General features: G+C 39.1%; 1 protein-coding gene across 1 annotated transcript in view; it reads right to left on the bottom strand.

The window, feature by feature from the left end:
* Positions 1–364: 364 nt before the first annotated feature.
* LOC131678432 (mucin-2) overlaps positions 365–25,272 on the bottom strand; it is a 176,665-nt gene continuing 151,757 nt past the window's right edge. The window contains exons 2-5 of the mRNA XM_058958586.1: positions 13,772–14,114; positions 5,067–5,304; positions 4,814–4,976; positions 365–4,692 (exon numbers count right to left, since the gene is read on the bottom strand). Coding sequence (XP_058814569.1) covers positions 1,756–4,692; positions 4,814–4,976; positions 5,067–5,304; positions 13,772–14,114 — 3,681 coding nt within the window. The 3' untranslated portion in view covers positions 365–1,755. The remainder of the gene's footprint in view (positions 4,693–4,813; positions 4,977–5,066; positions 5,305–13,771; positions 14,115–25,272) is intronic.

Here is a 25,272-nt window from a genome sequence, read left to right on the forward strand (position 1 = left end):
TACCGTCAAACCCGTCAACCTAGGAGAGGGAAGATTCCAGTTATTATCACTGTTTTACTATTCCTGCAATCTTATTGTTAACGGTGTTCTCCTACTAAGCGTGTGTAGGGATGCAACGGATAAACAATCTCTATGTTCTCGAAATAGATATTGAATGTAACAGTAACATAAACATTTTGCAATAATTTGGACTTAGGTCATCGAGTCATAGGGAATATGATCACAATTGGTTTAAATATATTTATTGGGCGTCGCTATAAAGTAAAATAAAATACAATTATGCAAACGGAAAGAAGTAAAAACCGCTTCAAACCATGAGGTTATCGACTTAAATAATATCGCAATAATTTAGATTGTTGTTTATTCACATAAAATTCCGTTTAAGCTAAGACTTCTTAAAATTATGGATTGAAAACTAAAATTCGAATAACCTATTCTTTCACCTTAGTTTTGTTCGAATAACAGCACCTTTAACTCTACGTTTCGGGACAAAAAACTGTCAACGAATAGTTGCTTACGATTTATTATCTTCAATTTAAGCGATCGCACACGAGGGTAACCAAAAGATATGATGTCACATACGATCAATTCTTTCATTTCTATACGATCAGTCTTAAAAAAAGTACACAGAATAGAACTAAGGTGTAGCACTAAGAATAAATTTTTCGAGAAAATCTCAGGTGTATAAGAATACAATAGTCTAGCCTGTTTGCTTAACTGTAAAATCCCTTAAACATACTAAAGTACCACGCGTCTCCACATCCACCAGATTGGATATGAATCGTACAATTTGTATCCCTTTTTATATTATAATAGTGAGGTTTCCCTTTTTATTAAAATGGAGATTTCATTAGCAGCTCCCGCACCGTTCTGGGTTCGTTATCGTTCGGTTACACAACGTTTCCGCGCCTGCACTGGCAAGAGCATTTTTCCCGCGAGTGTTTGAATTGTTGCCGTTGTCGCCGGTTCCCCTTTTTGTAAGCTTAAGTGGTCCTACCAACATTTCACAATCGTTCGTACTGGTACACAGCTGTTGCTGGTTAGACGGACGGACGAAATGTCTCTTGCGGTGGTTCCGCTGACCGGGATTGCTTCGAAATGGGGTAGTTCTCTGAGTGTGAATACTAATACTAGTTGTGCAGTCGTCGGAGAATGACCGCGCTGAACAAAATAATCTCAAGCGCTAGAAATAATTCCTTGGTGTGATATTGAATTGGTTGAAACTTTGCAAATTTTCACTAGTTTCAATAGGTCTACTGATTTGATTAGAATGCGAATCATTTACCCGCTGCCTTAGTGATTTACCCAGTCAATGCACTTCTTAAAACCTGATAGGACATCCAGTTAAATGTCGAATATTTATTAAAAGAGAGCAACTATCAAAAATAAAATGACACAACTTCGACGAAACACGAGAACAACCCCAACCCCGACTGTGCCATTCCGAGCTGAATATATCTCCTTTCGTGTATATAGAATCACATTTTTTAAGTCCACGGAGGCTACCTTCCTCCTTACGGTTTTCCCAATTTCCCGACACCAACTCGTTCATCCGTCCAGTTCAGTCGCTCGCAGCGAACTTTTGCATTCATTCGTCCCCAAAACGTGCATCACAATGCACAAAATTCCACCCCCTCTCCCCCTTTCTCACACACCAACCAATCCATCCACAGGGAATCCCCGTCCACATCCGCCGCCGTTGGCCGACTCCGGGGAGAGCTCACAGCACATTCCAGCAGCATCTCGTTTTTTTTATTATGATTCGAAGCGCATACTGGCCCTAACCACCGTTTCCACCATTGTATTATTTTTATTATCGTTTTGGTTGTTAAATCCACGTCCGCCGCCATCGCCCTCCCCATCACCTTCCCTGCTGCCGCCGCCGCCGCCACCGCCGCGCTCGTCAACATTGTCATCATTCCGATTGCCGTCGATGCCTGCAGCAACACTTTTGCTTGCATTCATTAATTTTGATTCCTGACTCGTTCCGTCCCGTTGGTCAGTGGCCAGTACTTCAGCGGTAAGCAACTGCGGGTGATTATGAGCTGCTAACGAGCTGCCGGTGGTTTTCGTTGGACGCTGCTTTTGCTTTAGTTTTGGCCGAAAGTTCTTGATACCGGAGTTGGATTTGGCTGGCAGGAGTGTGACCAGACTCGAGGGAGGTGCCGTTGTCGTTGCGTAGCGTACCGCCCCGGATGGGGTCGTCGCTAGCAGTCGGAGCATTTCTTCGTACTTGTTCGGATCGATGACTTCAACCTCAGCCTGACCGATGTACTGTTCGGAGGAGTACTCGGAGGTTGGAGATATCATGACCGGAACGATATCCGCTAGGTCTTCACTGGTGACGGTGGGGATGAGTTTAGCGAGTGGAGTGGTGTCGTAGATCGGGGTGTTTGTTGTTGTCGATGTAGTTGTGGTTGTCGGTTCGGGAGCAACCGTAGTCGAAGTGGTTGTCGATGTTCGTCTGGTGTTTTTGTTCTTCTTGCGTTTGGGTCGCGTGGTGGTTCGTGTTCGGTTCTTAGACGAACTGCGAGTGGGTGAACTCTTGAGCTGATTTTTAATTTTTGAAAGAGATGAAAATGGCGGATTTTTACTCGACGACTCCGTTTGGATACCCAGCTTGGAAGCTAATGTGTCAAAGATGACAGATAAATTCTGTAGGTTGGTAGTGCTATTGTGTTTGATCTTCAGAGCTTCAATCTTGACGCTTGGCAGTGTGGTTGTCAGTTGGACGTTCTCGACGACCAAAGCTTGTAGGGTTTCGTTGAAAACTTTTCGTGTGGACTGACTATTAGATGCAGTTACGCGAGATCCATTCACGAATTCCCACTTGTTGATTGGGAACAGCTCGGGAACTGTTGCCGAAGCCGTTGCCATCGTTGTGGTCGGATTATACTTCAAAGTTTCAATTTCCACGAATGTTGTTCGCTTGCCGGTTGTGGTCTTCTGCTGTTCCGTAGTTGGTTCCGAACTGGTGACCACCATTTCTGTGGTCGATGACGTTGTCGTGTCCTCCGGCTGATCTGTAGTCGTAAATAAAGATTCACTCGAACCGGAATCAAACGCTACCTCGGTCAATTTCTCCGCACTGAGACCTCCCATGGTAGATGTTGTGATAACATCTGTCGTGTACAAATCATCATCCGGGCTTATTCTTGACTCAACATCCAATCCGTAATCCGACGACTCGTTCAGTCCATTCACTGTGGTGGTTGTCTCCGTATAATTCAAACCTTCTCCCTGATAGTACTCAACATAATCTTCCGTCGAGTTAGCCACATTCTCCCTGCTACTAGTCACGTAGATTGGAGTTACCGTAATAACACTGGTCTTCATGCTTTCCGTGGTCGTCCGATACGGTGTAGTTTTGTTATCCGGTTTTTTAGCAATCACTCCACCACCCAAGTGTTCAAATTTCTTATCGTCCATAGTGTAGTTCAGTACCTTTTCGCCCAAACTAATTGCCGTCGGTGTTATGTACTTAAAATCAGGAACGGGCCCAATGGAAATCTTATCCACCGGAAGCGGGTACGGTTTGACATCAACCACACCTAACGGTTCGATTCCCAGCGTGGAAGAACCGAAACTAGGATTGGTGTAGCTCTGGTAGTAGATATGTCCGACTGGGTTCTCCGTGTACAGGGCACTTTCGATGTCACTGTTCTTGTTTCGGTAGCGGATCTCTTCGGCTAAGGTGGGTTTCTTTTTCACTGGTTTGGGTGGGACGAATTTATGCAATGGAATTTCTTTCGGATTCGTTGGACGAATCGGTTGCCACGGTTGTTTGTCCAAAATTGGTGCACTGGTGAACAAGCTGACGTCCAACTTTGGAATGTTTTCGTCCATCCGGTTCTGAGCGACAGCTAGCTCATCCGGCAGGCTATCGTTGATGATAGCCTGCAAAAAGTTCTCCAATGGCGTGTCATTTCGGTCGTAAATCGGATAGTCCGTCTGCAGATCGTAATCTGCTAGGCTAGTCTCTGTTGCCGATTCGACAGACGATGGCGGGGTCGATGGAAAGCTTGTAGTAGTTTTCAGCGTCGTCCTGGCCGTGGTAGTTGTGCTGGCCGTTGTCGTCGGAACAGTGGTCGATGTGCCCGCGGTAGTCCGCTTCGTATATGACGTACCACGGCTACTAGAACTAGTTTTAATTTTCTTCGTTGTCGCGCCATGTTTGTCAGTTTTTTCAATCTTAGCCGTTCCCGGTTCATATTTCGGTTTGGCTTCAGTGCTTGGTCGCATCGTAGATGAGTAGGATGAGGACAATTTTTCCTCCATGTACGATGACTTCACGTTTTCGTTTGGCTTTTTCTCGCCAGCCCGGACTTTCAACTGAGCTGGGCTGATGGCAAACGGTTTCAGGGTGGACACCGCTTGTGACATAGCCACCACCCCTCCGCTGACATTGTTGTTCCTCTTCTGGGTGATATCCGCATCTGTTTTCGTTATTTCAAATGACCCTTGTATAACCGGTAAATTATCCATGTCAATGTCAGATTCACCGTCCGCCTGCTGCTGTTGTTGATGCTGCAGTGGCTGTTCCAGCGGTTGCTTCCGCTCGCTAAGCCCTGTCGAAGGGACGGTCGATGTGGCAACTTTTGGTGTGAACTTGTGGATGGTTTTCTCAATTACGCCGGACTTTTTTGCTGCTCCAGCGCGGTCCTCCAACGGTTTGACCGGCGGCGGCAAAGGCTGCGAAAGAAAAAAAATCGATTACCTGCTGACATTTTTCTTCTAAACGAGACATTCTCCTGGATTAATTGCACATCTACATGGTAATAATGGGAAGGAATGAATTTTTTCACCAACCTACCTCTTCTTTCATCATGAATGCCATCCGTAGCACATTCTTATCCAGCAACCGTTTAATTTCAATCGAATCCGGATCAACTCTGATGTTCCGGAAGTGTGAGTGTGGATTGGCAAGCTCACTGAGCACCGCCTGTCGAATGTGCTCCTCCACATTATTAATCGTTCTACAACGAGGCCAGAAAAGAGCAGAAGAAAACAAGACCATGAAACACGTGTAAATTACCGCGCCCCCTCCCCTCCCCCCATATACTCACATTTTAATCTTCCTCATGTCGAGAAAGACGCGAAAGTTCAGCACTATCGTTGGCCCGTCGCCAAAGTCCATAATTTCCGTGCGGGACACCGTTAGGCCGCTCTGCTCCAGCGATGTGCTGACGAGCCGCTCGTAGAACAATGACTTCTGCCGAAAGACCGAGGTGTGATTCGAGCGCAGCCCGGTCGTGTAAATGTCCCCCCGGGTCACCCGGAACGTGCAGTCGAAGACGAGGATGGCTGCGGAGGAGAAGAATAAAAACAAGAGGAAAATTTCTCAGTGAATATTAGCGCAAACCCAATGCCTGACGGCACAATAAGGCATTTCACACTTTGCCCACCGAGTCGGTTAGTAATTTAATTAGTAATCCGGATGGAGCGGATTATATGGGGACGGTTTGGTGCCACGTGTGAAATATCATGCTCGCATGGTGGTAGCCAAGTTGATTTTGAAATTAACCTAAGAATAAATTGAGCACTGCTTTCGAGACCTAGTTATATCTGCGGACTGTAATTAAACTACATGGAAAGAAGTGGTTCCCAGAATTGCAAATAAAGTGCGATGAATTCTGGAACAATCACGATTTTACGTTACGAAAACAGGAACATGAACACAAATCATGTGTTTTATAATTATGTTCAAATTCCCTTCAGTAACGCCCGCATAACACTTTTATTAGTGGAAATATTTGTTTTTGCTTCGTAAACTTCTGTAACGGCTTCCGCCATGTCATTACCAAATCGATTTTCTGGGCGAGAACTAGTTCATAACTTTATGAACGTTATCCATAAAATCAAAGGTTGCCTCACGATGTTATTCATAGATTTAGGAACATTAGTTCACAAAATTAAAACATTTTGAATATTTTCTCGTGAACTCGAATGTTATTAAGGCATGCTATCATAATGAACTAATTCATGATTCCTAATATATATAGTCACGATCCAACATCCATGCTCGTGAAATAGTTCACAAAATCATTCAATATTATTCAGGTATTCGTGGACTGGTACATGATACCAAGCATACTGAAACCTCTATTTACGAACTGCTTTTTACGTAATATTCGATTTACGTATCTTTTCTGCGAACTACAGGGTGTTTGGTTCATGATTAGGAACCTCTCGAGGGGTGATTGACTGTCATATTGGGAGAAAAAAAATCGTTCTACACATGCCATCAAATCTCAACCGTTACAGAGTTATTGAATTTTTTGTGTGAAAAACTTATTTATCTTAAAATACCTCTAACTCAAAAAGTACACTTTGTATTTTAAATCTTTTAGTGCCATTGGAAAGATCAGAAAATTTCCTATTGAATAGTGTTCTCATATCTTTCAGTTAATTAGTTTTAATTATCTTTTAACTGTAAAGTAGGTAAAAGTTGGCGTTTTTGATGAGGTTTTTGTTAATTTTCTCAAAATAATGAATTATGATTATAGAATATCTATTCTCCAAAAGTTGAATTTTAGAACGATTCACAATTTGTTCTTCAACATCATATTCCTATCTCTTCTCATTTCTTTGTAATTTCTAAACTTTTCCTATAATCGTCTTGCGAGTGCTTAAAAGACTCTAATCTCAAAAATATGCTTTATATCGTTATTTTCAAGGTTCCATTGGAAAGCTGAGAAAATTTCCTTTCGATGTATGTACAAATATCTTTTAGTTAAGTGCGCTAAATGACTTTTTACTAGTAAAATAACTCAAAATTAGTGTTTTTTGAGAGTTTTGCAATTATTCTAATTATTAATCAAATAAATTTGTCGTTACTATTGTTTATTTGGTGCCCCTTAACATTCTCTACAACTTGCTATTTAACACTTTATCCCTATCGCTTTTGATTTCGCTGCAATTTAATAGTTAACACAACATGACCTCACCACAAATTTAGTGGTTTCGAAATCATTGTTTTTGCATATGAAACAAGGTGATAAAAATGATTTTGCTTTGAAACTAAAAGAGATAATTGAATGGCGTCAAAGAAAAAGCTGTAGAACTTGCTGATATGCATTTATTCCATGATAGTAATGGAGATGTTATTATTTATTATTTTAAGAAAAGAACGAAAATGCTAATAATAACATTAACTTTAAACTAATTAACTTCTTAAAGAATACTAAATTCACTTAATTGAAATGTATTAATACATTTTCCTCTGCAAAATTACTCTGGATTTCGAATAAAAATAAGTAAAGGTACAATAAGTGCCTTACTTTTTCAATAAGAGCTAGTATTAGTGAAAATGAGATAAAAAGATCCAAGTTCAATGACCCAAACACATGAAAACAAGAAAAGATAAGTGTATCATGTCAAAGAATAAATTATGAAGCTCTTCAAGACTAACAATCTGAATTAATAAAATGGTGATGTTAACTATTAAAATTTTCGCGAAATGAACGAAAAATCGATCAAAATTGATAAATTTTAAATAAATTACTATTAAAAGGTTACTTAACCTCATTAGCTGAAACATGTGAGGACATCATTCAATGGGAAATTTTCTCACCAATCTAATGGATCTAGAAGATTTCAAATACAAAGTATAATTTTTGAGCTAGAGCTATTTAAGACAACTAAGTTTTTAACACAAAAAGTTCAATAACTTAGAAACGGGTGAGATTTTTTTTCTCCAAATATGACAGTCAATCATCTCTTGGGAGGTTCTTAACCATGAACCAAACACCCTGTATATTCGAAATAACGAAATATGAACCAAGTTCGTAAAAAAGTTTTAGTACGAACTTTAAATATTCTTAGCTAACTATTACTAATAAAAGTTGAGTGTTTTCGAAATGGGGTTGAGGAATAGATGACGAAAATTCTCATTAACCTCAACAATATTAGTATTTTCGGCATGGGATTGACGATTGGATGCCGGGCCATTTCAAATTTCAAAGCGGTGACTTCCGGTTTAGAAAATTTGGTGGCTCGAATATGAAATTTTTCAGCACAGCATATTTTAAGTTTCTTTTGTGGTCCCAAATGCCTATGCAAAGTTTGGGAGCGGTCGGTTGCTTCCCGGGTTTGCGCATTGCGTTCAAAGTTTGTATGAGATTTTATATGGGAAAATCAATTATTTTGTATTTACCGTAATAAAGATCGCAATTTAACTCAATATGAAAAACCAGCTTTATAAAACTTTAGTTCAAACCTTGTTTAACAACTTTGTCGAAGACGGTAACTAGCTACGAGTTTTCAAAAAATAGTTATAACGATTTTAAAATTAAATGGTCCAATAAAAATGCAGAAATTCATTATTTCTTCCAACACTGCCATTACACCACCGACACCGATAATTTAAACTTAAATAAATGAGAATGTAGTCATCGTAGAGACTTGGTACCTTTGAATGAAATGTTCAGAATGAATTGCTGAATAACATAGACGTAGTCAGAAAATGAAAAGAGGAGGTGGTGTGGCTTGTGTACTCCCCAGTCCCCATTTTGGATAGTTTAGTATAACATAAGAAGCCATCTTCAACGCAGGTTTATACCGCCGAATTAAAAATTGATCTTACGTGTTTGAGTACTACTACTTAAGGGCTCTACTATTATCTCATTTAAAATGATACAACGGTTTGTAAATTTTACATATTTTAAAAACCCATTTTTTACCGTTCAGTGTCAGAATTTAAAAATTCGTATCCTTAGATTCCTTGAAGTATCGGAATTGTTTCTATTGACGTTTTCGTTTGAGAATCTAGGAACTAAATTAGGATAGTTACTTCCAACAAACGTTTTTTGATGAAATTGGGTTAGGTTCACGCAAAACAGTGGTGATGTTGGCGAACCAGGAATATACTTCAGGTTAGAACCCAACGCGATTTCCAAACCACCTGGATTAGTTTTAGCCTCAAGCAAAAACAACACTTAAATTTGTAGGTGTAAATCCTAAATATTGTAAATGCTATTTTCCACAACAAAAATTGTAGCATTATTCATTTTTGGGTCTATCAAAATATTAAGAAAGTTCAGTCGTTCACATTTACAAGGACGTAATGATTCTTTGTCTTATACGAAACAATCTAAAAAGGGACTGGGGAGTACACAAGCCGCCCCCTCTTCGTTTAAATTCATTTTGAACATTTCATTCAAAGGTACCAAGTCTCTGCGTTGAATATATTCTCATTTATTACAGTTTTTAATGTCGATGTCGGTGGCGCTCTGGCAGTGTTGGAAAAAATAATAAATTTCTGCATTTGGATTGTACCATAAGTTTTAAAATCGTTCTAACTATTTTTTGGAAGCTCGTAGCTAGTTATTGGCTTCGACAAAGTTGTTAAACAAGGTTAGAGCTATAGTTTTATAAAGCTGGTTTTTCATATTGAGTGAAATAGCGAGCTTTCTTAACGTAAATGCAAAATAATTGATTTTCCCATGTAAAATCCCATACAAACTTTGAACGCAATGCGCAAACCCGGGAAGCAACCAACCGCTACCAAATTTTGCACAGGGATTTGGGACCACAAAAGGAACTCAAAAAGTGCTGTGCCCGCTAGTTTAAATCATTTAGAAGTTACAATACATCCGCGAGCCACTCTAATGGGCATTTCTGTATTGAAATTGACGAGAAGATGTCGAAAATCAATGTTTTAGGCCATTTTGAAATCCAAAATGGCGATTTCCGGTTTAGAAAACTTTCTACAACTTCAACAATGTAGTTTTTTTCGGTATGAGATTGACCAGTGGATCACAGGAATCGATACTTAGGTCATTTTTAAATCCAAGATGGGTATTTTCGGAATAAATATAAAAGAGGAGATGACGGAAATCGTTGTTTTAGGCCAATTCGAGATCCAAGATGGGACTTCTGATTCCGGTAGTACCTAGACACAGCATAAATTTCCATGGCAAAATTTGAAAAAAAAAACTGTTTTAATACATCTAATGCTGCGATTGTGCCTTTTCCACTTATCCAAACTATCAAGCTGGTTATGTTTATGTTTATGTTTATGTTTATGTTTATTACCTTCACCAACAATTGAATTGTTGAATATAATTGGGGAAATGTCTATAACATTCATATTATATCACGAAAGTCGACGCTAACTCATCTTAAATAAAAAAAGTATATTTAATTAGCTTAATCAGCATGAGTTCAATGGTATCTTCATGTGATCATATTTTGAAATGCTGGGGGAATTGGTTTGGTGGAGGAGGTGCCTACTATGATCAAATTTAAAAAAAAATAATATTGTCAAAAGATGGCGTTTTTTTACACACACAAACATAGTAGAATATGTGAAATCGCTAATATGGACAGTTTTGACTCCAATGAATTAAGTACCTCAAAACGCTGTTTTGAGCCACTGTGTACCGTAATCCGAGTGTGCCATCCTGACTAATGAGACGAATAAGAGCACTTCTAACCTACCTTCCATTTGAGAGTCGGTTTGAGAAAATCGTTTCAGCCTTCACCGAAGAACCGATATTACTTTAATTGTGGAATATGCCCGAAAGCCGGTAGTTCCGGAATTGTTGATAGTGGCTATTGTCCACGTGCTCAAAAAATGTTTGATTGGCAATCAGTGACCAACGAATCGAAGTAATTTGGTGACTATTTCAATAGATTTTTAGCATCTGAAGTATTACGATTGTAACGGTTTATATGAGAAATTCCAGTAACTCCGGAAGTAAAAGTCAGAACCGAATGAAATTCAATGACAGGCAACGGGATTACTGTATCTTTTATTTGAAATCAAGTTAGTAAAAATCGGTCAAGAGTTAGCTGGGGAATAGGTGTGTTATTAGCTTATGGACTTGGCGAGTTCCTCTGGGAGATCATGAACTATCATGGGTGTCCAATAGAGTGACAAGAAAAAAAATTCTTATTCGCCCACCTCGGAACCGATTCTTAGTCCCACTAGGAGTACTTGTTCCAAATTTGAAGCAAATCGGGCAAGTCTAGCTACCGGACCAACGTACCTGAAGTTTGAATGGGATTTTACGATAGTTTACATGCATCGTATTATGACTGTAAGTGAAAATAAAAAAGATAATTTAATTGTCTACAACTTTGTTGAAGACTGGTAGTCAATCCGACTTTGTTAAAAGAAGTTATTAAACTTTTAACGAAGTGATGTCTGAATCCGTTTTGCAGTGCATGATTGTGTATCGGTACTCGATTCCCAGCAACTATACATTTTTGTGAGGTAATGGTTAGATTTAGCTGAATAGTATGTTCAGAAGAATTGTAGTACATGATAGGAGTTAGTCAATTAAGAGTTTTTTAATCATTTTAAATTAATTTTTTTATTAACCCCTTAATTGAACAATTATTTCAAAAACTCGACGTACGGGGTTTGGTATTTTTAACATAGAATGTGTATGCAAAGTTTGAAAGAAATCGGTTAAGTAGTTTTTGAATGGCAGGTAACACCGCAAATCATGTTTTTTCCAGAGACGTTCTAAAAAAACATTTTTTGATATTTTTGCATAGAAAAATTACAGCATGTTATTGAAATGATACACTATAACGTACAAAAGTTTTGATCAATTCGCTTCACGCAAAGATCTGAAAAATTCCCAAAAAAAGTGTTTTTATAAATCCTCCCCCCCCCCCCCCCCGTCCCTTTTAAAACGCTTTCACTGCACGCTTGTGATCCTGATCCATAATAGAACATGCATTCTGACCGCATTTCTCCCTCCATTCGATGCTCAGAATTTGATAGTAATGTTTAATCACCGTTGACTGCACGATTCCGAGTTTTCCAATGTCCCGATGAGAGAGTTGAGGATTTCCCGGGTTGCTTGCGAAACATCAATTCGCGACGTTGTTTTTCGGGTGACGCAATTTTTTTTTCCTGTTTTCGAAAAACTGACAGCGATAAAAATACAGTGTAAACAATATACTCCAAACTACTTCTACCCAAATTTTCAAGAGAAATTACCCAATGGGTTTTTTTCTAAAATGTTTTTCCGTGATGCTATTTGATGTGGGACACCCTTGAGATCTCAACTTCCACAATTTAAACATTACTCGCCTGGATCCGAGATACCCCATACGGAAGAGTGCTTTTCAGGATAAAAAGAGCTATTTCTTCCACAGAATTAATCTTTCCTCGAAAACAGGTATTAAAGTTGTCGCTTGTTAAGTACAAGGTTTCCATAGCTTCCATCTATATTCGTCCTAACACTGCGGGTGGGCACCGACGGCTAAACACGACATCATACAATCCCTGCCCGCATCGCGACTAGTTTTAGGGGACTCTCACTCTCATGGCACGGTTGGGAAAAAAATATGTTGCATACATTACAGTTTTTGCTAGAATTTTGAACGTGAGCGCACATTTCAGCCCATATTCCGGATGTTAATGGGGAAATAACACCTTTTATTTAAGACTAAGTAGTTGATTAGCCATTGCCGAAAAAAGGTATGATCCAAAGTCCTTAAATAGGAAGGTCGTAGGAATAGGAAGCGTTAAAACGAAAACTGTCTCTGTGCTCGAATGTATGACAGTTTATAAGGGCGAATGGTAGCGTCTACGTCATCAATACCACGTTTTATAGGCTGTCTCTGTTCACTACCACTAACAGATTTGACGCATGCTAAGACCTTGTTTAGAGGGACTTTGTGTATGATCTTATTTCAATCAATTAGCTAAGTTTCCCGAACCGTCCACGGTAGCCAATGTCGTCAACGTTACTCTAATTAGCCATCAGTTCTACACCTACAAATACAAGCAATTTGGTACTTATTTAGACAAAATTTTAACCTTATGGCTGCCATGATGGCAGTAATGTAGTTTTTTATGCGATGATTGAAGATCAACTTCAAAATAGCAGAGCCCTTCAGACTTATGCAATAAATTACATTTTTCCATTAATTTTACTAATGGTATACTTCAAACAGAAGATCAAATTGAGGCCTGAATTTAATCAGCGTAAACATTTAGAAACAAAATCATAACCCATATACATGAATTTTCCAGTGCCCCAAAGTTACGATAAGCAATAAAACCATTTCTTGTCCTCTTAACCGGAATACATTTTGCATCGTCCCATCAGTGTACGTATCAGACATATCAGCAGACAAATAAAACCTGACACAGAGCCACACAAGCCCATTATCCGAAACTTTCTCCGTGGTCATAACGTGCCAAGGTTCATGGTTCATTGGCGGCAAATGTGCACGATGTCATGTCAGCACGGAGCCGCCTGGTGGTTCGTTTCATTGCTCCATTAAAGACATACCGCTTTTTACAACCACAGAACATGCCCGACCAAGCGTCAATAACCGGCCATAACGAGCCGCTGCGCTGGCCGTACCGTACATAAATACACCATCGCATCGGGTCGGGCGGGAGAATTTTCCAAGGACAGTAGTAAAGAATATTTTTAGACCTTGGCCAAGCACGTAAGATAAATCATTTGTCACTCCAATAAAACTCACAAGGGCGAGAGCTGTTATTTATGAAAGCACAACTTTTCTTTTCCGCCCAACCGGAGAAGCCAGAATGATTTTCATTTAATGACTTTTTTGGAGAATCGTGCTGCCACAGGATGCGGCCAGGACAGCGGCAATTTGTGCGGCAACATGTGGTGTCCGGCCCCAGTGTTGTGGCAGGAAAACTGTTCGGTTGGCACTGAAGCTGTAACAATATCAATTTTCACTGTCAACAAGGAAACCTTGCTGTGGTGTGTGTGTGGTGTGGTTGTTAGATTCGGTAGTGCGAATAAATAGAACATCGGAAAATGATACTCACAATCGCTGAGATCCGTCTTGAACGCGCTCAAATAGAACGCCAGCCCGGCCACGCAGAGTATGGCAAGGACCACTATGAAAGCGACCGACAGCAGCAGCACGGGGACGGATCTGAAGTTCTTTTGCTTCTTGCCGTACATTGACGAAGACAGATTCCGATTGTCGCCGCGCCATAAACCCCAGGAAGTGTACCCGTAATGGCTACTAAGGCTCATATCCGTCGGGTAGGAGTACTTGCTCATGTGGGTGTAAGGTGCTCCGCCTCCTCCTCCTCCTCCACCAACTCCTCCGCCGATCAGTGTCGAACGGCGGCCCATGGTGTTGTGGTACGAGTACTCCGCTGCCTGGAAATATAAAAAAGTAAAACATATATAAAAGACGATAAACGCAACGAACGGGAAGATGTCATTGTATGAATGTGGTAACATCACGAGATGCTCTCGGCTGCACTTTGGATGATATCGAGGTTGGTGTTAATGGCCGTGTCGAACAAATTCTCGGCAATTTAAGTTGCAATAACAATACATGTACGTAGGGATCGAATTTCATGTAGTGGGGAGTGTTCATGCAGTGTATCTATTTGTAGAACAAATAGATACACCAGTAGCTTTTTAGGAGGAATGAAATACACGGCGCGGCGTTCTGCTAGTATAACGCAAAATCAACTAATTAGTAGTCGAATAGAAAGCGTGTGGAAATTTTGATAGTTGAATAAGACTAACTTTTCATTAGTCAAGTTGTTACTTACATTTTTTTCGGATGTTTGTATGAATATATACGAATAATCAATATCAGTGAATGCTCGGCTACAAAAATTCTTCGAGTTGAACATGTTATACAATGGTTTTAGTAGGGACTTATTGACTGAGAACTTTACTATCCTATAAAAGTAGAAAGTTATTTATGGAGGACATGAAAGCTGTTCTATATCGATACTTCGGATTTATATGCAGCAATTAGACTTAGATGATGACTGTTAAAATTACTGTTACCTTTGAGCATTCAATATTTCATCAAAGATACACCAAATTCAAGCATTTTGAAATCGACGTTCTTTATCAAATCAAACTTCAGATTACGCCGCGAACGCGACGTATTTTTATTTAAACAGAGAGGGTAGTGAGCTATCTACGTAGAACAGTGCATGATTTATTGGTAAATTGCGTGCAAAGAATTCGATGGACACTCAATAAATATGTATAGTTTATAATTTATTTGATGTAAATAGATAAAAGGCAGATGGCTCTTTTCCAACCTTTCAACAAACACAAATCTAGTCTGCTATAATTCCTACATCATCTAAGAGATGGGGAATGAACATCAAACGGATGCAATTTATACCGATCTGTCCGCTACATTTGATTTTTTTATATTATTTTCTTTTTGATTATATTGTTTTGTTTGCATTACATTTCTAATTTAGTATATTGGGTCATTCGTTGTTCGACTTGCGCTCGGATAAGACGTGTGCTAGTGCTTTTGCAGTTGCCTTCCCCGGCTCAGTTTTTATTGTGTCCAGTGCTCAGTGCAGTGTCAAAGCCAGCTGTGATTGCTAGGCCTTTGTTTCGAAAACAAAGTGTGTCGTGTTCGTATTGTCAGCCAGTCCCAGCGAAGGTCATCGGCATCGAAAAGATAAGTACCTGTTTCCCTTCTACTATTATTTTCTGTTTTGCCCTTAATACATTCCGTTACTGCTCTTTTTATCGTTCTTTGTGCGAAGTGGTGATCTCGCGCTAAAATGTCCCTCGACGGTCAGCCCACCGATGATAATATGGATGATGAAACATCCCCTGATAAGCCTCCTATCAAACCCCTCGCCTAAAAGCATACCCAGAGAACTCGATTGGGCCATATGTGGTTTACTTCCGGACCACCAATAAATCATTTGATATTTTGAAAATATCACGTGATCTGACAGACAAGGGTTCGGGCGAATAAGTTAAAAATTGTTGTTAGCGACCTCGCACAGGCAAACGGGATTGCTTCCTGTACCCGCTTTACGCAGCACTATAGGGTGTATGTACCGTGTGTAGATGTAGAGGTCGACGGGGTCATAACCGAGGCGAGTTTGACATGCGAGGACGTGCTGAAGTATGGGGCTGGCTGTTTTAAAAACCCCCTACTAAAGCCGGTGAAAATATTAGACTGCAAGAAATTGCACACGCTCGCTGGAGATAAAGAATCCTATATACCATCAGCCTCGCTTCGGGTGACTTTCGCTGGATCGTCTCTTCCAAATTACGTCCTTCTGGATAGGGTTCGCCTGCATGTACGCCTGTATGTGCAAACAGTTGGGCCACACAGCCACCTTTTGTGGCAATAAAAAACTATGTGGCAAGTGCGGTGGAGAGCATGAGGATGTCTCTTGTGACAAAGACACTGAAAAGTGTGTTTACTGCGGGGGCCCTCCGCATGCTCTTAAATCATGCCCTGCATACAAACAGCGCGGGAATAAAATTAAGCGCTCCCTCAAGGAACGCTCGAAGCGCTCTTATGCAGAAATGTTAAAGAATGCTTCGCCATCTGTCCTTTCCGAAAATTCCTTTGCTCTTTTGGCTCCTGTTGAGCAAGAATCTGATAATCCACAAGAGGAAACATCTTTTGTTAACCCGGGGGAGTTCAGGAAGCGGAGAACTCTTGCCTCCCCTAGACTACCTCGTAAGGGTCCCAAGGTGTCCTCCTCTGAGAGTGCGCCAACCACATCCAATAAATCCAACGGAAGTGCTGCACTAAAGCCGAAGCAATCTGCTCCCGGATTTGGAAATTTTAATTCAAACAAGGAGTACCCACCACTTCCAAGGACACCAGAAACCCCAAGTGTCCCTCTTTTTCAAACAGACACTCAGTCCAGTAATGGATTAATGAAATTTTCTGAGATCGTGGACTTAATTTTCACAGCTTTCAATGTTACTGATCCTCTTAAAAGCCTTCTGATACGTTTTCTGCCTATAGTGCAAACATTTTTGAAGCAGTTGACTACTAAATGGCCCCTCCTTGCAGCGATCGTATCCTTCGATGGCTAAGTCATCGAACGAGGTCACCGATTCGATCACTGTTCTACAGTGGAACAGCAGGAGTATCTTCCCGAAAATCGATTCCTTTAATTTTTTATTAAATAGCTTAAAATGTGATGTTTTCGCACTATGTGAAACTTGGTTAACTTCCGATATAAATCTCAACTTCCACGACTTTAATATAATTCGTCTGGATCGAGAAAACCCCTATGGAGGAGTACTTTTGGGGATTAAAAAGTGCTATTCTTTCAACCCAATCAACCTCCCTTCGACACCAGGCATCAGAAACAATCAATGTCTCATATGACCTCACACGGAACATTGCACAGTAGGGTGGGACAAAAATTAGATTCCAGCTCCGAGCAACTTTTTAGGTACCATTTGGGTCCTAGAACAAGTGTGCAAATTCTTAGTTCGATCGGTGAAACTATATTTAACTTTTACAAAATAATTTCTCCAGGAGTCATTACTCCAGCCCATTACTTCCCAAAAATAAATCGTTATGTGGCTTTTATAGGAAATTTAACAAAGAAACAAAGTCTCGAAAATCACGAAATGATCTGACGCTTAAGAAAAAAGTTATTAAGCAGAAACCGATTGATGCTCTGACGATTGACAAAATATTCATTTTTTCTAGCACCACTGCTGTTGGTTGTCCATTTATACGCGATTTTGTTTTAATTTTCTCTTAATGTGTCTAAATCATTTATCTATGCTGTTTGGACACTGCAACAGATTTGAGGGATAGACTAGTACTGTCTTCAACAAAGTTGCCCCAGAGGTCGAGGACTACCCAACGGTAACGGATTAGTTTGGAATACTCTCACTGTACGGCGCTAGTGAGCGTAGAAGCTTTCAACATATGGTAGATTATGATGTATCTCAAAAGTCTAATAACTTAGAAAGATGGTGTTTTCGGCAAAGTTCTTGAGGAGGTCAAAGGCTATTCGATTACGGATACACTAAAGTTGAATAGACCTGCCAGTTGGCGCTAGTGAGCATTATTTTTCATATCCTGTATCTCGAGATCATGATCATTTGGAAGGGTGGTGTCTTTGGCAATATTCATAGACAGGTCGAGCTCCGTCTTAAGGCGAACAAATTAGTTCAGAACTTGCCCACTAGGCCTCGCTAATAAGAATGCAACTTTCTCAATATTATAGATATATTTCTAAAGTCCGATAATTTAGGAAAACGCTGTTTTTGATAAAGTTCTCCAGGGGAGCAAGTGCTGTTTGACAATGTATAGAAAAATATCGATTTTACCCGCTAAGTGACACTAGTGAGTACGCATTTTTCCTTTCAATTTCTGCATCTCAAAATAAAGGCTGTTTAGAAGGGTGGTATCTTCAACCAAGTTGCTTGAGAGGTCGAGAGCTACCCAACGATTAGTTTAGAATACTCTCACTATGCGGCGCTAGAAAGCGCAGAAACTTTTAAGACCTGGTAAATTATGATACATCTCAAGAGTGTAACTGAGAAAGATGGTGTTTTCGGCAACGTTCTGGAGGAAAGCAAGGGCTGCTCGATTATAGACAGATTGAATTGGAATGGACCCGCTAGGCGGCGCTAGTGAGCAAGCTTTTTTTTCAAATATTATTTCTCGGGATCAGGATAATTGGGATGAGTGATATCTTTGGCAAAATTCATCGACAGGTTGAGTTTTATCTTACTGTGATCAGATTAGTTCAGAACTCACTCATTGGGGAGAATACAACATCTACTACGTAGTAGCTTAAGTCAAAAGTTTGATAATTCATGAAAATGGTGTTATCAGATTAACGTTGATTTCAGTTAGAAATTAGAAAGCATTAGAAAGAAAAAAAATTGTTTACGTATTTTAGCACCTCAAAATCCTGACAGTTTAGAAGAAGGCTTTCTTCAGTGAAATTTATCGGTAGTTCTAGAGCTGTCTGACGATGGCATGAATTTATCCTCTTATCCGTTTTGAGGCTACTTCAGAAATTTAAATAAAATTAACAAGAATCAGAGCAGTAAATAATCTATTCATAATCGAGTAGCCATTATTCTTCCTCAAAATCTTTTCCGAAAACACCATCTTTCTAATTTATTAGACTTCTAAGATAATTCATAATCTACCATATGCTGAAAGCTTCCACGCCCACTAACACCGCATAGTGAGAATATACCAAACAAATCGGTCACCATTGGGTAGTCCTTGACCTATCAAACAATTTTGTTGAAGACACCACCTTTCTAAACTGCCTTAATATTGAAATGGTGAAATTGAAAAAAAATCGTGCTTACTCGCGTAACCTAGTAATTACCAGACTTTAAAAAATGATCTATAGTATTCTGAAAGTTTCATCCTCCTTAGCAGTGCGGTAAAATATCAATTTCAAACGAAAATATTCGTTTCAATTGAAACTGCGAGCCTTTCACTGTAAGCATACCACCACTATATCAGTTGAGTTCTGCTGCCGTCTTTGTTTGAGTCGCTCAGAGTTCACTGTCAATTGAATAACAGCACGCTCGTAAAAAGTTACTCAAAAATGAGTTTAATCCCACCCATTTCCAGATAAAGTGGAACAACCCTTAAATTGAGTAATTCCGGAGTTACTCAAATTTGAGTAAGCCAGCATGAACCAAAAACTGAGTAATTATTACTCGGTTTTTGAGTACAATATTATCTACACTAAACCCAAAAGTGCTTCACTAGTACTCAGATTTTGAGTTCAACATTGCTCAAATTTTGAGTTCAGTACAAATTTAACAAAACCAAAAATTAAGTAATTATTACGCAGACTTTGAGTTGAACATTACTCAAATTTTGGGTTCAGTAGAACTTCAACAAAACCAAAAATTGATCGATTTTTACTCATATTATGAGCAGAAGCTTACCCAATTTTTGAGTAGACAACAAAGCCAGTTGTAATTCCTCAGTTTTTGGGTAGAATATTACCCAATTTATGAGTGCAATATTTCATTAAAACCCAGTAAAGTTCAGCCGGAAATGAGCCGGAATTCCAGCTGTTTCCAGTCAGTATTCCGGCTCCAGTGACACAACCGATTCTAGTTAGAATAGGTTGTGTCACTGGAGCCGGAATACTGACTGGAGCCAGCCGGAATTCCGGCTCATTTCTGACTGAACTTTACTGAGAAACATCCGGATTATGACTTGCAATTCTGAATGGTTTCTGTAAGAAGAAATGCAACAACCGATTCCTATTTAAATTGGTTCATGATCGATTGTTGCATTTGAACTGGAACTAAACCGGTTTACATCCAGTGAAGAAATTGGCCGTCAAAATTTTGTTTTGGATACAACACAATGCAGTCTTTCTTTTCTTATGGAATATTTTTACAATAATAATTAAAGAAACTTCTGTTTATTAAATTTTATGGTTTTTAGTAAGTATTGTATAAAAAAGTTGTCCTTTTATTTGTTGTCAATACGTGCGCGGGAAACTTCAATAAAAGTTTGGACGAGTCTATTCACAGTTGTCCTCTGACTGTGCGGAATTATATTATATATGGCACATGCCAGAAAGTCCCAAAACATTCTAAAATTAGGTGGCACCTCCACTCCGAGAACTGCGTAGCATTTGAATAAAATTTCCACTGCATGAATAGAATTGTTAGTCTCGAATATAACTTTTTTCTCACAAATGACGGCATAATTTCCTCTTTTCATCGGGCTTGCTACGCACACCATGTGTAGTTTGGAATCAGTTGCGGGGGATGCCACGTATGTATCTAAGCACTCCTAATGATGATATAAAATCATTACATCTAACCTTATGTATATTATATTGCATTTACCCCAATCCAACGAATTAAAATTGAAGCCGAATGTTCTTCGCCTACAGTTGGACAGCCTACCAGCGTTCTTTTTTGTCCGCGAATTGGCATATGAGAAATTATTCTCAAGCATCCTCGAATGTGATCTGTGAATAGTTTTACAAATTTAAAATTTTATGACAGACCTTTGGGCTAAATTAAAAAAAAATATATCTCACCATCTTCTACTCTAGAGAATCTGGACGGTGAATAAGATAGACACTGAGAGAAGACATCCTCGATTTTGAGACCTTCTGTTCTGTTAGGATACAATCTCTCAAACATTTGACGAATCTAGAAAAAGTGATATGATATAAATATTCATATGTTCCGTGAATACCATAAAGTGAAATAGTAAATAATAAAAAATAAACATGTTACCACCAATCCTTCATATGAACACAGGTGTGGAAACATATCCAAGATATCATTAACGGGTTTCTTTTCTATTAATAACAGTTTGAGAACTGGAAAGCATCGGTCCATTTCATCACAAATATGTTCTGCTACTGATGCCGATGCAAGCATTACTCGGAGCAATTGAGCCCGCTCTACAAGTTCAGTTGAAACGGACTCTTCTACAGGCATAGTTCCTCGATTATATTTATGTTTTCCTGCAGGTAGCTGTTTGATGACATTCCGGATGCGATGAAATATCATGCCAGTATGAGCACCCTTTTCCTTGCCTCCGTTGCGCCAAAATAAAAATAACTAGCATGAAAATAATTATAATTATATTAGAGAAATTAAATAAGCATAGAATAACAAACCTCATCAGGAGCAGTTGGTGTGACTCGCGTATTACTAAGTTGTGGAAATAATTTTACGATTTGAACAGCTGCCGCATGCTGTTGATCAACAGAAGGATACCTGCGCATTTAGAGATCATTGGTTCGTTACTCCGAAAAAGACCAAAAAGATTCCGTGAAAGATTAAGTTCTAAATTTCTTAAAAAAAATCTAAATGGTAAAAGTATGAACGGTATTTGATTCGTAATTCTTTGCATGCTGGGACACATCTATTATTTTCTGAAGAAAATCGGTCAGTTTATTACTGTTTTAAAAGTCTGTAAATGTCTGGACCAGGCATACGCAGAACTTTTTTTTAATCACCGATATCATACTTTTTGATCTGCCTCTCGTTTCTTCTGCTGCAAATTTTGTGCATTGGACGTATTCGGTCTATCCACTCATTGAATATTTACTAGAAGTATATGCTAGAAAATGCATGAAAATTCTCGACAAACATATGATTACGGCCTAAAAGCCAACTGTCAAAATCCACTTTGAATGGAAATTCCGGACAAACCGTTACACGCCAATCACAGATGTTGGTAGTAAACGAAAGAGAAAAGTTTTCTCTTTCATAAACTGTTGTGAGCTGTGTTCGACTAGTAACGGTTTGTCTGGAATTTCCATTCAAAGTGGATTTTGACGGTTGGCTTTTAGGCCGTAATCATATGTTCGTCGAGAATTACAGCAAAAGAGACGGGAATGAAAGTATGCTAATTCTGCATATTTTTGTTTCTCAGTGCAGCAAATCTGTCCACAGTCTGTAAATCTGGCATCTCTGTTGCTCGATTCAACGACATTGCGGCTTAGTTAGACCCTTTGGTCGATTTACGATTGAACTGTATATGTAAACAAATAAACACGCTCGCTATAAACAGAAATTGTATACCTTTAAATTCTGTTGGTTTAAATGTTTAAGTTATTATAATTCGTCGTCGTCGGTCGTCTTTATAATTTTGTGCCGGAACATGACGAATTACGCTTTCTAAGTACCACCGTCAAAGACGCATGTACGTTCTTATGCCGAAGTTTATAAATCGAACCAGATTGAAGATGTGTAAAGAATGGTCAATATTGAAATCAGGATGCGAAGAACTGATAACTATGTGGTTTCCTCTAGCAGTTTGTACTGTGTTTCATACATTTCTTTATATTTATAATCAGAAGTGAAGTTGTTTGGCCGTGCTTCATTACTATGCATACTTCATAGTTTCATAGGCTCAATGAAGTAATAATGCATGATACTGATTGACTACGATGTTTTTTGAAATAGAAGCTTCACAACGAAAGGCATTGCTTTTCTCTGCTCATAGACAGTGTTAGATCACCTGCATATTTGCTCGAAGGACTACTAAGGGCCGATTTCTTCATTCTCGCCTAACGTCTTAACCAGGTTTAAACGTACTGGTGAACCCGGTTTAAAATTTAAGCGAGGATAAAGAAATTGGCCGTAAGCCCTATAAATATGTATAGGCATTGCGCATTTCGCCGCAAGGTTGCTCTAGCGGAGAGACTCGTGCGGTTCAATGTAAACAATTCATTCTATCACACTTTAAGGAGTGTTCATAGTTTGATGCACTAGTAGAGTAACAAATAAAACTTTCTACTTGCCTTTGACCGTCCATTATTTGAGTCTCCATTTGCTTGCATGCGACTCGTGTAAGATGATTTAAACCGTCCTTATCTGGTACGATCCCTTGATCCAAAATTGGATACAAAATTTTCATTCGGAATTTTGCGTCATCTTCGAATGTCGAACGGTTAATCTGAAAACGTTAAATATGTATAGTACGACAAGCGCTTACAGTAATTATAGTAGAAAGTTTACCAAATTTTGAACATTAGTGGAAGTCTCATCAATTTTATCTTTGGTCGGATTAGCTTCAGAACTATAGTTTTTTATTATGTTAAGAATTGTTAGACGGGATCCTTTTTCGATTATCCCCATTTCAACTAGGTCGGCATCGTTGAGCAGAACTAGGTTCTGATCGTTTATTTTTTGGGCTGAAAAGAGCGAATAAGTATATATAAAGGTTTAAAGTGACATCTCAAGTTGTTTGCACTACCTTCTTGATTGTTGTTTATTTTATTATAAATTTATTTCCAAGTTTATTTCCCTACTAACTATCTACATATTTCAAACTTATATAGTAGTTTTCTTCTGAATCTCCGTATATACTCCATAAGTTGTATGTTTTTTTCGTTTGCAAGTTCTTGTGTGATATGCGAATAACTTGACTGTCAGTTTTGAGTTTGTAACTGTTGTATTGTAAACAATATTCGCATTCGAGATGCTGTATTAGGCAAACAATTTGATTATCCGATTGCAATATATCTATTATCAAACCATAGGACATTTCGTTGCATACTTGGTATTTCGCTATCAGTCCCGGCCGAAAGCTTGTGTTATTTATTTTCATATGGTTTATATATTTGATTGAATCTGGTAGATCCCGGATCAGGAGTAAATTACTTAGAGATTTTTTGTGTATGTGCTTTGACGAAACGATATCTACCGTACCAATTTCGTATGAATGGTCAAGAATAGTGGTTATCTGTGCTAGATTCAGGCGCTTAGCAAAGCTGTTTGTTAAATTGATGAAATTGTTGCATGTCTTCGCTTGGGATTTCGACTCCTTGAATTTCGCTTCGAAGCGTAAGCAACTATGATTAACAACTGGCCCATCCTGACGAATTATGTAGGGATAATGAGAGATGTGATGGAATTTATTGGTAGGGTTGATGGCAGGGAAGCAGGATTTGAACAACTTGTAAAAACATTCGATTTCGTTTTCCAGATCGTTAATCTGATTCAATGTTAGCTTATTGGAGAAACTATAATAAGTTATTTTCATGAGAGCTCTAAGCAATGATGATAAATTTGAATTAAATCCGAGAATCTGGTTGAACATAAAAGGGAATGCTCGAAGGAGAAGCCAACATTGCGAAGCTGACTGAGGAATAGCATGTCCACGTGCTTTTAACTTCTCGCAAGTAAAATTAGCGGTAGGTTTATCAGCCGATTCAGTTATACCGTATTCGTAATGCTGTATAATTTGGTTGACTTGACTAATCGTTATCACTTTATGGATATTTACAGCTTCGTTCAAAACACATTTGATTACGACCATGACGACGCCTTCCAAAAGATCATGCATTGGATCAAACGTGTTATTTTCCGCTATGTTGAAATATTTAACTTCATTCAGTGCTGATTTTCGAATGATTCCGCATTGTGAAGGTGTTTTAGTTCCGCTTTGAAGAGCATTTAAATCACCTTGTATGCTTTCTTCAGTGCGATGAGGGAAGGTATCACCAATGTTTCCACAATGAAGTGCAGTACGCGTCGCATAGCACATTCTACAGAATAGACTTGATTGGGGCCCCATTAACTCGAAAATTTCATGAATTGCCAGCGTGTCCCCCAAAACATGCACTAGAACTGCCCTCATCGTAAACTTTTCACTCCCATATTGTACTACAACACCATCATCTGATTCAAGCTCACGCAAATCTTGAATCAGCGGTTTCATAACGTTATTGTAGCCATATTTTTTTACATCTCTTGAGCGAACTGTAAGCGTTAGATATATCCTGTTGGAGGATGAATTAATTGCGGGGTGGAGATTCTCAATTTTAACACTGAAATTGGTAAGTTTTTTTTTTGATTTGCGTGATCCCAAAGGGTTCAGATATTCGACATCGTCCAGATGAAGCGAGAGTCGTAATGCATCGTAATGAATCAGGAATGGGTGTGTTTTGAAACGTTGACCATCTTTGAAACCGCACAAGATATCGTCATTCACTGCTTCTTCTGCTATCATCTTGCGAGCTCCGGGATTCTTCATAACCAGTGCTAAAATGCTGGTTAGTGGAATATAGTGAGCAACGTCTTT

Source organism: Topomyia yanbarensis, chromosome 2 (assembly GCF_030247195.1).
Source record: "Topomyia yanbarensis strain Yona2022 chromosome 2, ASM3024719v1, whole genome shotgun sequence".
Taxonomy (NCBI): domain Eukaryota; kingdom Metazoa; phylum Arthropoda; class Insecta; order Diptera; family Culicidae; genus Topomyia; species Topomyia yanbarensis.